The sequence below is a fragment of the Scyliorhinus torazame genome, chromosome 28 (genome assembly GCF_047496885.1).
Source record: "Scyliorhinus torazame isolate Kashiwa2021f chromosome 28, sScyTor2.1, whole genome shotgun sequence".
In the NCBI taxonomy this organism is placed as follows: Eukaryota; Metazoa; Chordata; class Chondrichthyes; order Carcharhiniformes; family Scyliorhinidae; genus Scyliorhinus; species Scyliorhinus torazame.
In genome coordinates, this window is record NC_092734.1 from 5885205 (window position 1) to 5899898 (window position 14694).

Consider the following 14694-nt stretch of genomic DNA (forward strand, 5'->3'; position numbering starts at 1 on the left):
TGCAGGTTGTGCATTGATCCATGTGTGGGCTGGACTGATCACCTTGTAAGGTCAAAATTCTAGCCGTGTAACATTTCAAACAATCACATTTCAACCATTTGTAAATGATGATGAGATGAAGTGGAGGTGACTCGTGTGGAACACCCACATTAATCATTCGGGAGGAATGACTTGTTTCTGCACTGTGAATTTTATTGTAATGACGGGTAAACTTTGAATATGGTTTTCAGTTTGGCAGCTCAGACGGATATATTTTAAACACATATTTGGTCGTTGAAGATTACTTCAATTGCACACAATCCCATCAGTTTAACATTGCTTACCATAACTCTGACTGACAGGAGGTGGTGCGTTATTGGTAGAACCACTGATCTGCATTGCTGCCATCTGATTTGGTAACTGCTGAGCATTACTGGGCGGGGGTGCATATTGTTGATAGGGCATCGGCTGACCGCCAGACATGTACGATTGAGACACTGGAAACCTGCAGACGGATTTTAATAGTTAAGATTGCTGTATACACGTGAAGTTATTTCAATACAGTTAGTGGAAAGTTTACATCCTGGCTTTGCAATTAAGCCAGCAGAGTCAGCAACGTGACCAAGTTAGCAACATATGGAGCAATTATTCTGAACCCAGGTGTTTTAACTTCCTTCATTCACCTGCTTCTAAAAAGTACTCAGACTCTGTAAGGCTGCTTTTGTATTATCACATTTGGGTTGATGTAAACTAGTTGAAGGAGGAAGAAATTACTTCCAGAAAAATGAAAAACTGAAGGCCGCTAAAGTTGTGAAGTATCAGGCTCCCTCCATGAGCCTCCCCCACAATGGTTTGAGTACCCAAAGCACATAATATATTTCCAGGCACAGAGAAAGGCTCAGTGTCAGGACATTTGTATGAAGAGTTAAACTTGTTTGCTTTTCTTCTCTCCTAACCCAGTTTCATTTGACATGGAGACCTCATTGGCGGAAATTAGTTTGCTGAACATTGCTCCAGTCTGAAGGAGATGGAATTATTGAAGAGACATTAATCCAGGATGTCACGAAGATTCCCGCTGTCAACTCTAAAACTGCAGCAGTTGCCTCTTCAGCATTCAACATGTAAGCAAAAATATTACATGCTATTGTTGGAAACTACTTTTTTCAAATAGAAAAAGTACATGTTTGGATGGGATATTGATCTTACTTACACTAACAACATTCGACTGCACTTTTTTTTCGGCGAACTATTTTTTACTGGTTTTAGTACAGCAGAGCATTCACATTTAAAAACAGGTTTAAAATTATGACAGGGTGAAAGTGAAACAAACTTTCCAATAATTGAGGGTTCTGGAACAAGGGCATGTAGATAAAAGATTATATCCAAATGTTTTAGGACAGACAACAGAGGAATCTTTTTTTAGTTACACAAAGGATTGAATTTTGAAGTGCGCAGCAGTGATAATGATGGAAGCAGAAACTTCTTCAACATTTAGGAATTAATTTGGGAGGTGGTTAAGGGGATGGTCAGAAAGGATAGGATAGGAGCTAACAGTGAGCACCTCGGATTAAGATGACTGCATATATGTGCTGGGTTTTTTGTATTTCTGTATAATGTTCCCAATTCTAAAATCCTTGTTCAGTCCTTGCTCTTGCACTTTCTAAAGGTTCTTCCCAAATGAATAATGGAGAGAGAATACATTTATTTGGACATCTCAGCTAACAAATAGCAGAGATTAAAAATGTCAATGCCATCACAGCACAAGCTAGGAACATTTAAATTGGGCTTAAACAGAACTTTTTGAAACTTAATCTGTAGTGGCCTCTGAATATTAAAATCACATATTATGTGCAGGATGCATGCTTTATCAATGCAGGCCTATAACTCACTCGGGGTTCAGAGAGTTTCAAAGCTCCTTTGAAATCCAAATGTATTGGTCATTGTCTTGATATATATATTCTGGTCCAGTGCTTCAAGTACAAGTTGTGTACAAACCTTTGCATCTGGTCAGTCAGTGCAGGACCATTCTGTATGTCTCCCTGCCCATACTGGCTATAGGTTGTCGAGTGTGCAGCTGTTGAGGGAGGTAGCGAGGTTGGGGGTGCCCCTGACGCTGGCCTTAATGGACCTGCAAAATACAAAAAAGGCATTAGTATTTCAATCCCCATAAAATGAGGAATGGCAGTAGCCCTGGAGTGAATTTTGTGATGCCGTTCGCACAACACGGAAATTAAAATTCCTCATCATGTGGAAGTAAAGTTAGAAGCTTCTTTTACAAGCAAAATTTCATTTGTTGAAGAACAATAAACAGTTCTAAATTCAGATCAGGCAAGCCTGTGTAAAATAGACAAACTGTCCTCAAAGTATATATAGAACATAGAACATAGAACGATACAGCGCAGTACAGGCCCTTCGGCCCACTATGTTGCACCGACATGGGAAGTCAAAAAACAAAAGCCATCTAACTTACACTATGCCATTATCATCCATATGCTTATCCAATAAACTTTTAAATGCCCTCAATGTTGGCGAGTTCACTACTGTTGCAGGTAGGGCATTCCACGGCCTCACCACTCTATGCGTAAAGAACCTACCTCTGACCTATATCTATTACCCCTCAGTTTAAGGCTATGTCCCCTCGTGCCAGCCATTTCCATCCGCAGGAGAAGGCTCTCACTGTCCACCCTATCGAACCCCCTGATCATTTTGTATGCCTCTATTAAGTCTCCTCGTAACCTTCTTCTCTCCAACGAAAACAACCTCAAGTCCATCAGCCTTTCCTCATAAGATTTTCCCTCCATACCAGGCAACATCCTGGTAAATCTCCTCTGCACCCGCTCCAAAGCCTCCACGTCCTTCCTGTAATGCGGTGACCAGAACTGTACGCAATACTCCAAATGCGGCCGTACCAGAGTTCTGTACAGCTGCAACATGACCCCATGACTCCGGAACTCAATCCCTCTCCCAATAAAGGCCAACACTCCATAGGCCTTCTTCACAACCCTATCAACCTGGGTGGCAACTTTCAGGGATCTATGTACATGGACAACTAGATCCCTCTGCTCATCCACACTTCCAAGAGCTTTACCATTAGCCAAATATTCCGCATTCCTGTTATTCCTTCCAAAGTGAATCACCTCACACTTCTCTACATTAAACTCCATTTGCCACCTCTCAGCCCAGCTCTGCAGCTTATCTATGTCCCTCTGTAACCTGCTACATCCTTCCGCACAGTCGACAACACCACCGACTTTAGTGTCGTCTGCAAATTTACTCACCCACCCTTCTGCACCCTCCTCTAGGTCATTGATAAAAATGACAAACAGCAACGGCCCCAGAACAGATCCTTGTGGTACGCCACTTGTAACTGAACTCCATTCTGAACATTTCCCATCAACCACCACCCTCTGTCTTCTTTCAGCTAGCCAATTTCTGATCCACATCTCTAAATCACCCTCAATCCCCAGCCTCTGTATTTTCTGCAATAGCCTACCGTGGGGAACCTTATCAAACGCTTTACTGAAATCCATATACACCACATCAACTGCTCTACCCTCGTCTACCTGTTCAGTCACCTTCTCAAAGAACTCGATTAGGTTTGTGAGGCATGACCTACCCTTCACAAAGCCATGCTGACTATCCCTAATCATATTATTCCTATTTGGATGATTATAAATTGTCTCTTACAATCCCCTCCAAGACTTTACCCAAAACAGACGTGAGGCTCACCGGTCTATAGTTGCCGGGGTTGTCTCTACTCCCCTTCTTGAACAAAGGGACCACATTTGCTATCCTCCAGTCCTCTGGCACTATTCCTGTAGCCAATGATGACATAACAATCAAAGCCAAAGGCCCAGCAATCTCTTCCCTGGCTTCCCAGAGAATCCTAGGATAAATCCCATCAGGCCCCGGGGACTTATCTATTTTCAGCCTGTCCAGAATTGCCAACACCTCTTCCCTACGTACCTCAATGCCATCTATTCTAATAGCCTGGGTCTCAGCATTCTCCTCCATAACATTATCTTTTTCCTGAGTGAATACTGACGAAAAATATTCATTTAGTATCTCGCCTATCTCTTCAGACTCCACACACAACTTCCCATCCCTGTCCTTGACTGGCCCGACTCTTACCCTAGTCATTCTTTTATTCCTGACATACCTATAGAAAGCTTTTGGGTTTTCCTTGATCCTACCTGCCAAATACTTCTCATGTCCCCTCCTTGCTCGTCTTAGCTCTCTCTTTAGATCCTTCCTCGCTACCTTGTAACTATCCATCGCCCCAACTGAAACTTCACACCTCATCTTCACATAGGCCTCCTTCTTCCTCTTAACAAGAGATTTCACTTCTTTGGTAAACCACGGTTCCCTCGCTCGACGCCTTCCTCCCTGCCTGACCGGTACGTACTTATCAAGAACATGCAGTAGCTGTTCCTTAAACAAGCTCCACATATCCAGTGTGCCCAACACTTGCAGCCTACTTCTCCAACCTATCCCCCCCAAGTCATGTCTAATGGCATCATAATTGCCCTTCCCCCAGCTATAACTCTTGCCCTGCGGGGTATACTTATCCCTTTCCATCACTAACGTAAACGTCACCGAATTGTGGTCACTGTCCCCAAAGTGCTCTCCTACCTCCAAATCCAACACCTGGCCTGGTTCATTACCCAAAACCAAATCCAATGTGGCCTCTCCTCTTGTTGGCCTGTCAACATATTGAGTCAGGAAACCCTCCTGCACACATTGTACAAAAAACGACCCATCTAATGTACTCGAACTATATCTTTCCCAGTCAATATTTGGAAAGTTAAAGTCTCCCATAATAACTACCCTGTTACTTTCGCTCTTATCCAGAATCATCTTCACCATCCTTTCCTCTACATCCCTAGAACTATTTGGAGGCCTATAGAAAACTCCCAACAGGGTGACCTCTCCTTTCCTGTTTCTAACCTCAGCCCATACTACCTCGGAAGAAGAGTCCCCATCTAGCATCCTCTCCGCCACCGTAACACTGTTTTTGACTAGCAGCGCCACACCTCCCCCTCTTTTGCCTCCTTCTCGGAGCTTACTAAAACACCTAAACCCCGGAACCTGCGACAACCATTCCTGTCCCTGCTCTATCCATGTCTCCGAAATGGCCACAACATCAAAGTCCCAGGTACCAACCCATGCTGCCAGTTCCCCTACCTTATTTCGTATACTCCTGGCATTGAAGTAGACACACTTCAAACCACCTACCTGAACACTGGCCCCCTCCTGCGAAGTCAATTCTGTGCTCCTGACCTCTTTTCTCTCATTCTCCCGTACCCTAAAACTACAATCCAGGTTCCCATGTCCCTCCCTGCATTAGTTTAAACCCCCCCAGAGAGCACTAACAAATCTCCCCCCCAGGATATTTGTGCCCCTCAGGTTCAGATGTAGACCATCCTGTCTGTAGAGGTCCCACCTTCCCCAGAAAGAGCCCCAGTTATCCAGAAATCTGAATCCCTCCCACCTGCACCATCCCTGTAGCCACGTGTTTAATTGCTCTCTCTCCCTATTCCTCATCTCATTATCACGTGGCATGGGCAACAACCCAGAGATAACAACTCTGTTTGTTCTCGTTCTGAGCTTCCACCCTAGCTCCCTGAAAGCCTGCCTGACATCCTTGTCCCCTTTCCTACCTATGTCGTTAGTGCCAATGTGGACCACGACTTGGGGCTGCTCCCCCTCCCCCTTAAGGACCCGGAAAACACGATCCGAGATATTTTAGATGTAAGCACCCAATCATTTCATTTTAATGCAAAACTTAAAGATGATTGTAATGTTGCAGAAATCATTTTGTAGATTGCTACCCATTCACTCCTGTGACCCACTGAAATGTGGCGGGGATTTCTCGAAGGGACTTTCAGTGCATGAAAATATTCAATGGTAACATTAATATAGTGGGTAGAGGGGTTTGGGGTGAATTTTAAAAACAGCTTAATCTGTAATGCTCATTGTGCCCATTTCTGAAGAATTGATCGGCACCAAAGGCTCTATCTTGCCAGATTTGACAAAAACTGGTTATTCATAGCTCCCTCCAGTGATCAGAAGTAAAAGTCATCATAGTGATCCCATCCCCGATTCTATACCTTCCTCATGCAATCTCCACACCAGAAAATTCAGACACAAAAACTGCACCATCCATAATAATATAAAGCTTAGTCTTTGCAGAGTTAAAGCACCCCAGAAATATAGTGAATTAGCTGAAGCTCTGTGACCTCCTTGATTTGATATCTGCATATCACTGGAATCTGTAAATTGGATCAACTCCACGAGACATCTTCTTTGGACAAATCCTAAACCTGAAACAACTTATGGGACTGGTTCCCTTGAGGGGCCTTTAAAGGGGTACTGATAGGAGGTGGGAAGCAGAGTGTTTATCCAGGAGAAAGCTACTGCAGCGGGCGAGTTGGAAGGTAAAGGACAAGGGAGGTGGAAGTTTCTGGAGAGGGGCACCAAAGGGGATAAAAATTAAAAGAGCCATGACAGGAAGGGGAAGAGACAGGAGAGAACCCTGAGGAAGAAAGGGAGAAGAAAGTCAAGAGAGATTTTGCGTGCAGAACATGACCAAAAGGAAGACACAAACTGGCACTTGGTGTAGCCACCTAAAATGGCTGATTCCCGATTAATTTGGCCAAAACTCCGATGTAAAATGGCTAACTGAAAAGGCTGATGGGAAAATCAGCCAACAGGGCACAAACGGACAGCTGCAGACAGAACAGTGTATTCGGCTCTGGGGAAGTCGGCCCAGATCGATACCTGCGACCATTAGCAGCACATTAACACAGACATCTGCAGTTTAATCGGCTATCCCCGGGAACAATTGCAACATATTAGCAATTGAATGCCGATCCAGACCTCTCGGCGCCAGCAGTGGCCGAGACAAAGATAGGTAAACGACCACCCCCCGATCAAGGAATCGCCCCAGTATTGGAGCATATCGAACCCAGTGATTGGGACCAAGTCCAATCACTTGGGACCAGGGTCAAGGTCCGCCATGAGAGGCGGGAAGCCCCCGGGAACTATAAAAATAGGGGGCCAAGTTCAGACCGACCCTTCTCTTCCTTCTTCTCCTGCTCGCAACCCTCGCAAGAACCATCGACCAGCAACTGTAAGTTTGACTCCAGCGATCGCTACCCGATAGAGACTCCTAGCCATCGACCTGTATCAGCCTTTGAATCCCGCAGGCCAGACCCAATTTGATAAGCCATTTGTTTCCCTGACCTGGTGGGCCATTCCCAAAAGTTAAGTATTGGCCAGTAGTGGTAGGTAGTAGTCTAGAAAGTAGGATTATTGTGTAAGTAGTTATTGCTGTACATAATAAATGACCGTTGATTTTAATCTTACTAAGCGGTGTGCTGTCTTATTAATCATAACTCGAGCTTGAACCACGTGGCGGTATCAGAAAGATACCTGGCGACTCGTGAGCAAAGGTGACAGAATTAGAGCTAATAAAACTAAGGCTAATAAGAGCAACATTGGAAACTAAAGTTGCGGACATGGCAAATAATTGTTATGGACAGAAGAGAGTTGATGGGATAATTTTTCCCCTTTCCTCTTCTCCTTTCAGTTGTCCACAAGGTGTGTGTTTAATTTTGAGCGATAAATACCAACCAGGTTTTAGGGCAAGTTTAAATCAGAAGAAAAGATCATGTTTATTCATACAACAGCCAAAACGTAAAGCAATAAAACATGTGCACTCCCTCATGTGCACAAGATAGATTCTCGAGACAAAGCATGCATTTAGGCTATTAGCAGAAAAACAAAATGTAAATCACATGTTAAAATTCACAATGAAAACATTGCAAGGCCAGGTGGGCTCTCTCTCATGGTTCTTTGGAAGAACAGAAGTTGGAAGACTCTGGGTTTCCAGGCAAAGTTGTAGCCAAGATCCTGTAGGGACAAATCGTTGCATGTGAAACCTTATTGAGTTCTTTGAGAAGGTGAATGAGGGTAAAGCAGTTGATGTGGTGTATATGGATTTCAGTAATAAGGTTCCCCACAGTAGGCTATTGCAGAAAATACGAAGGCATGGGATTTGGGGTGATTTAGCAGTTTGGATCAGAAATTGGCTAGCTGGAAGAAGACAAAGGGTGGTGGTTGATGGGAAATGTTCAGCCTGGAGTCCAGTTACTAGTGGTGTACCACAAGGATCTGTTTTGGGGTCACTGCTGTTTGTCATTTTTATAAATGACCTGGAGGAGGGCGTAGAAGGATGGGCGAGTAAATTTGCAGATTATAGGAAGGATGTGGAAGCATTGGAAAGGGTGCAGAGGAGATTTACCAGAATGTTGCCTGGTATGGAGGGAAGATCTTATGAGGGAAGGCTGAGGGACTTGAAGCTGTTTTCGTCAGAGAGAAGAAGGTTAAGAGGTGACTTAATTGAGGCATACAAGATGATCAGAGGATTGGATAGGGTGGACAGTGAGAGCCTTTTTCCTCGGATGGTGATGTCTAGCACGAGGGGACGTAGCTTTAAATTGAGGGGAGATAGATATAGGACAGATGTCAGAGGTAGGTTCTTTACTCAGAGAGTAGTAAGGGCGTGGAATGCCCTGCCTGCAACAGTAGTGGACTCGCCAACATTAAGGGCATTTAAATGGTCATTGGATAGACATATGGACGATAAGGGAATAGTGTAGATGGGCTTTAGAGTGGTTTCACAGGTCGGCGCAACATCGCGGGCCGAAGGGCCTGTACTGCGCTGTAATGTTCTATGTAAGTTAGCCCCTCTCTCCCTCCCTGCATTGACTGGTTGTTGAGCCATGGTTCTATTCTTCTCAGTGGAGGAATGTTCTATCTTCTATCTTGTGTCCTGGTGGTTTCCAAACTGCCTTATTTCTGGCTAGTTCTTGAAGTAATAGGATTTGTTTTCTGAAGTCTGCTCTGATCATGTGACCGGACCACATGATCTATACTTCCATCGTCCACACAAATGATTCCAAGTTCAAAGCCATTACTATCCAATGGAAAATGGATGGTGTCTGTCCACACCTGGCTGTGATAAATTGTGTTTTTCTTCAACTCTCCTTTTTAAAAGTGTTGGGTTTGGAGACAGAGAGTCTGGGTGCCTATTGATTTTGAGCTGCTGCTCATACCCAGACAACACAGCTGCAAATTCCACAAGTAGTTTTGCTTTTGAATATCTTCCACCTACAGACATTTACATCTTAATAACTTTCCAGTAGCATATTCAGACACAAGCTAATCCACTGTCCATGCAGAAATCACAGGTCTCCTGACCTGTGCCATCTTGAATGTGCTCTTTATAAAGTCGATTTTTAATCAGTCCACATTTAAGTCCATATCTTGAAGGTGAGGAATACAATCCTTTACTGGGCACAGCAGATTACAATAAATATACCCTGACAATTAGTAAGAAATAAAGAGGAAACTCCAAGTTCAAGTCTGCGATGGGATGAAGTTGACTTATAGATGGGGTGCAGTCAATTTGGAACACTGACAAACTGATGTCCTGGTTCTGTATTAGATGGCAAGAACACAGTTGACGTACCGCTGATGGGTTATAGAAGCATGGAAACTAAAATTCAATTTAGATCAAGTTTTTATTCTCCATTGAGATGCATTGTACAAAAAGGTTTAACCGTCTAAAGCCGATAATGCACAATGAAAAATTAATGACTGTGTAGAAAGATTAAAAATCTTTGCTCAACTCCTGTTGAAATATTAAAACTGTGAAATGCCCAGCAACAATACATGTAACTAAATAGAAAAATGAGAACTTACTCTACAAAAAGGCAGAAACTAAAATTCACAAAATTCTCTCATCAAATAAGACAATTTGCCTTGAAAGAAAATTTTGTACCGAAGCTCTGATCAGCAAAAATTAGACTTTCCTTCAGAAAGTGACTGGCAATATTTAAGTACTGTGACACTGTGAGACAGCTGAAGCTCAGATATAACTTCAAATAAGGGTCAAAGATGCAGAAATCCTTTAAGATGTGGCCTTCCACTCGCCCTGCAAGGTATTAAATTCAAATTAAGGAAAAAAGCCGTGCACCGTGAATCGTAACGCAGTCATGCAGCAAACTGTGACGGTAATCAAACACAGACATTTGTGTCACAATACAATTTCCATAAATTAGAGAGAATTTCAATTTCAGGAATGGTGCCTGATTTGAAAAAGCTTCAGGTCGGTAAATGCTCAAGTCATTCAAAAGCCACATGAAAGTGACATTAGCAAATGCACCGTCTCCTAATATGCTGCAAACAGGGTCACAAAGGAATATCAAGCACCATCAAGCACACCTTACACGTGCTTTTAATTCAATTTTAAACCCAATTCTTTATTATGCAGACAGTATCAGTAACGCTCTACATCCCATCCTCATGGAAATCATTACTGACAAATCAACATAAGCAACACACTATGCCTGATGCTGCAGATCAAACAGAGCAGTAGTGTGAGGGAGCTAATTCTAAGGTGGATAAAGTACGGAGTAAAATGGATGAGTCAAAGACTGGGGGCCGATAGATAATTACTAGTTGCCCACAAATAGTGGCTTTTTTAAACAAAGAGTCATTTCATAAACATTGGTGACAAAGTAGAAAAATGAAGGAGTAAGTAGCAGAATTAGGGAGGAATATGAACATAAGAGGTAAATAATGATGGTTTTTAATAAGCACATAGGAAATAGGATAGTCGAAATGATGGGGGCACTCAGAGAGCAACGGAGGCTGAAATCAGATTTGCGAGAGGAACATGAAAATAATAATCTTTATTAGTGTCACAAGTAGGCTTACACTGCAATGACGTTACTGTGAAAATCCCCTAGTCGCCACACTCTGGCGCCTGTTCGGGTACACCGAGGGAGAATTCAGAATGTCCAATTCACCTAACAAGCATGTCTTTCGGGACTTGTGGGAGGAAACCGGATCACCCGGAGGAAGCCCACGCAGACACGGGGAGAACGTGCAGACTCCACACAGACAGTGACCCAAGCCGGGAATCGAACCCGAGTCCCTGGCCTGTGAAACAACTGTGCAAACCCACTGTGTATACCCAAGGTGTCTGGAACAGCCCACCACTGAACGCCAGTATTAAGTAAATTCAACTGTACATCACCAGGTTCAAATGTTATACCTCCCATGAGATTGAGGCAGGCTGGGAGGAGGAAAGCAGCACATAACATTAATTTTGAAACATCTTAGGAAATGGAAATGTTCTGCCAGATTGTTACATCCTGACTGAACAAAGCAGGAAGGAACATGGGAGAACATTAGAAACTAGGTACTCTTTCTTCAGTAATGGATAAACTGCAGAGCTCAGAATTGGCGGATATAAATGAAATTCCATCCCAGAGAACCCTGTTGCTACCATTCTGGGATTGGAAATAGGCACAACTGTATTTAAGTTTGCCAATATCAAAGTGGGGGAAAAGAGGAGATTGTCAGAGGAGAGACAGGCTACAAGATGCAGTTCGACACAGAAAACAAGCAATATATTTTGGGAAAAACAGGAAAAAGTAGCACAGTGGGTTGCACTGATGCTTCACCGCTCCAGGGTCCCAGGTTTGATTCTTGACTTGGGTCACTGTCAGTGCGGAGTCTGCACGTTCTCCCCGTGTCTGCGTGGGTTTCCTCCGGGTGCTCCAGTTTCCTCCCACAAGTCCCGAAAGACGTGCTTGTTGGGTGAATTGGACATTCTGAATTCTACCTCTGTGTAACCGAACAGGCGCTGGTGTGGCGCGACTAGGGGCTTTTCACAGTAACTTCATTGCAGTGTTAATGTAAGCCTACTTGTGACCATAAAGATTAGTATTATTACTACCAGTGACATGATTTTGTGAGATCTGGCACATTTATCTGGTGCACATGGGAAGTGCAGGTTGAAACAGCTAATAAAAACCTGCACATAAGACCCTAGGTTATATGCAAAGGAACAGGAAGACAGAGGTCAGAGTTGCAGACAAAGTTCTACAAAACTCATTTATGGGAAGATATTAGATCCATGGAAAGCAAACAAAAAAAAATCACTGCAGGTATATCAAGAATGTGAGATTACAGTTGCACAGGTTTTAAAAATTGGGGATTTCTTTTCCACGGTAATGCAAAAGGTTAAACTGGGGCAGGTCTTACTCGATCGAGTCAAAAAAGGAAGGCAATGAGGGTAAACAGAAGCAAATGGTCTTCTGGCTGTGTTCCTGTACCCAGCTGTAGGTAAGCACGCTTGAGAAGTGGGTGAGGAAAAGAACAAGTGAGGAAGAGTGTATGTGTGTGTGCGTGTGTCTGTTTGGGAGGAGGGGGTGGGGAGAGAAGAGAAAGGAGGAGAAAAGAGGGAGCGGGGGTGTGGGGAGAAGAGAGAGAGAGAGAGAGAGAGAGAGAGAGAGAGGGGGGGGGGGGGGGAAGAATTTCAAAACCTTCTGCCTTACGATAAAAGCCAACTCTGGATGTATGCTGAAAACTGCAGAATCTTAACTTCTCCTCCATCAATGAGGTGGACAGACTAACTGATAACTCCCCCTTGCCCTGATAAAACCCCCGACAACAATAAACATTCAAACAAGAGAACAATATTTGAATACGTGGTGTGTGGATTATGGCAATCACAAACCCACAACTGCATGTGCAGGAGGGACAATCAATCTGAAAACACAAAGTAAAATCATTCTGATGATATAATTCCCTATTTACACCCACCTTTCCAGAAGGCATGTCAGTGGAGATGGTGGAATTGTGGAATAGGCCCGGAGATCCCTATCCCACTGCTCTCTGGGGAGATGGGCTCAAATCCCACCACATGCAAATGGCGGAAGTTAAATTCAGTCAGTAAATCTGAAGTATAGAGCTAGTCTCAGTAATGGTGGCCGTGAAACTAGCAATTGTTGTTTGCGTCTGCTGTGCCTCAATCGGAAACGGATCAGCTTTCACAGACAAGAGAGTGTTTACATTTATAAAACAAGGCCAACTTATTTTATTAGCAGCTTTAATGCCTATATCTTTCCACATCACCTCCCAGCTCCTTTTGATACTCGGCACGAGTTGCCCAGAAATGTGCAGAGGAAAAAAAAATAGAACTTTATGAATTGCCTCTCAAAGACATTGAGAGTTTCATGAGAAGCTGAGGAGAACGGGAGCATTGTACAGGTGAAAGTCAAAAATTAACTCTGTAAAAAGGTTAGACGGGCAAAGAGCAGAATGGACCAGGTTTTGAATGAATTCTACATTGTACCATCTCTCCCTCCCCGCCTGCCCGGTGACAATAATACGAACCTAGGACAGCACAGTGGTGCAGTGGTTAGCAGTGCTGCCTCACGACACCGAGGTCCCAGGTTCGATCCCGGCTCTGGGTCACTGTCAGTGCGGAGTTTGCACATTCACCCTGTGTTTGCATGGGTTTCGCCCCCACAACCCAAAAAGATGTGCAGGGTAGGTAGATTGGCCACGCTAAATTGACCCTTAATTGGAACAATTAATTGGGCACTCTTTTATTTATTTTTTAAAATACGAACCTTGTGATGCAGCTGTTGTTTCATAGCCTTGGACAGGCCCGTTATATGGCCCATATTGAGTGGTTGGAACACCGGCCGAATGCTGATTATTGTACCCAAACTGTTGGTATCCCTGGTAACCAGGTTGAGGCTGCCCATAAGATGCCATGTGACCCTGCTGATTCATCCTTATTTGGCCAAGTTCATCCCCAAACTGGTCTCACCTGAAATTAGAACAAAGAAAACGTTTACAACCGGATCATAAAATTCTCTTAAGTTGCAACTTAATCTAGAGGAACTTGGTCCTTCCTGAGCTCTGCAGATGGTGCTTTGTACTGAAGCATCAATTCCATCAGACCAGAGCCAAAATGCAAGGTCACCTTGATACATTTGCAAGCTGACATAGACTGGAAGGCACAGAGCGAGATGTCAACTTAAATAAGATAGGTAACATTAACACATGAGCGCAATGCTACCATTACAGGTTGCATAAAGGCTATTTCAATGGCTGAACTTAACAGTTGACACACGATTCACACACCAACACTTCACTTCAGATGGAAGGTCTTAGACCTGAAACATTAACTCTGTTTCTCTCTCCTCAGATACCGCTAGTCTTGTTGAGTATTCCCAGTATTTTCTGCTTTTATTTCAGATTACCAGCATCCAGCAATGTTTTGCATCAGTGGCTAAGTTTAAAAAACCAGTTACCAAAATATCTTCCAGCCGTAGGATAATTCCTACATCCTTGGATAGACATTGAGGAGCGGAGCAAAAGCATTTTAAAATCCGGGGGGGGGGGGGGGGCATGGTGGTGCAGTGGCTAGCACTGCTGCCTCACGGCACCTAGGACCCGGGTTCGATCCCGGCCCCGGGTCACCGTGTGGAATTTGCACATTCCCCCGTGTTTGCATGGGTCTCACCCTCACAACCCAAAGATGTGCAGAGTAGGTGAATTGGCCACGCTAAATTGCCCCTTAATTGGAAAACAATTATTAGGTACTCTTAAAAAATCAAAATTCAAAATCTGCAAATGAAAACTGAGTGGGAAACATTTAGAGATTGGTAGACGGTTGAGCAATTGGGTTTTGTCAGTTCTAACTGTCCCAGATCGGTTTCCTGTCCCACAGCCTCCTGTTAAAAAAGGTTTTTCCTTCATACCTGCAACATTATCTGCCTTTGTCCCTACCTCTCCCACTCTACCACCAAAACCCTTGTCTAAGCCTTCTTCATCTCAATATCA

At 43.8% G+C, this 14694-nt stretch overlaps 1 protein-coding gene across 2 annotated transcripts in view; it reads right to left on the reverse strand.

The window, feature by feature from the left end:
* The window catches only part of LOC140403481 (protein transport protein Sec24C-like), a 73169-nt gene extending 59494 nt beyond the window's left edge, over nt 1-13675 (reverse strand). For both annotated transcript variants that reach the window (XM_072491388.1, XM_072491386.1), the window contains exons 1-3: nt 13473-13675; nt 1975-2107; nt 324-484 (exon numbers count right to left, since the gene is read on the reverse strand). In XM_072491388.1, the coding sequence (XP_072347489.1) occupies nt 324-484; nt 1975-2107; nt 13473-13638 (460 nt within the window). In that variant the 5' untranslated portion in view covers nt 13639-13675. The remainder of the gene's footprint in view (nt 1-323; nt 485-1974; nt 2108-13472) is intronic.
* Nucleotides 13676-14694: the final 1019 nt, after the last annotated feature.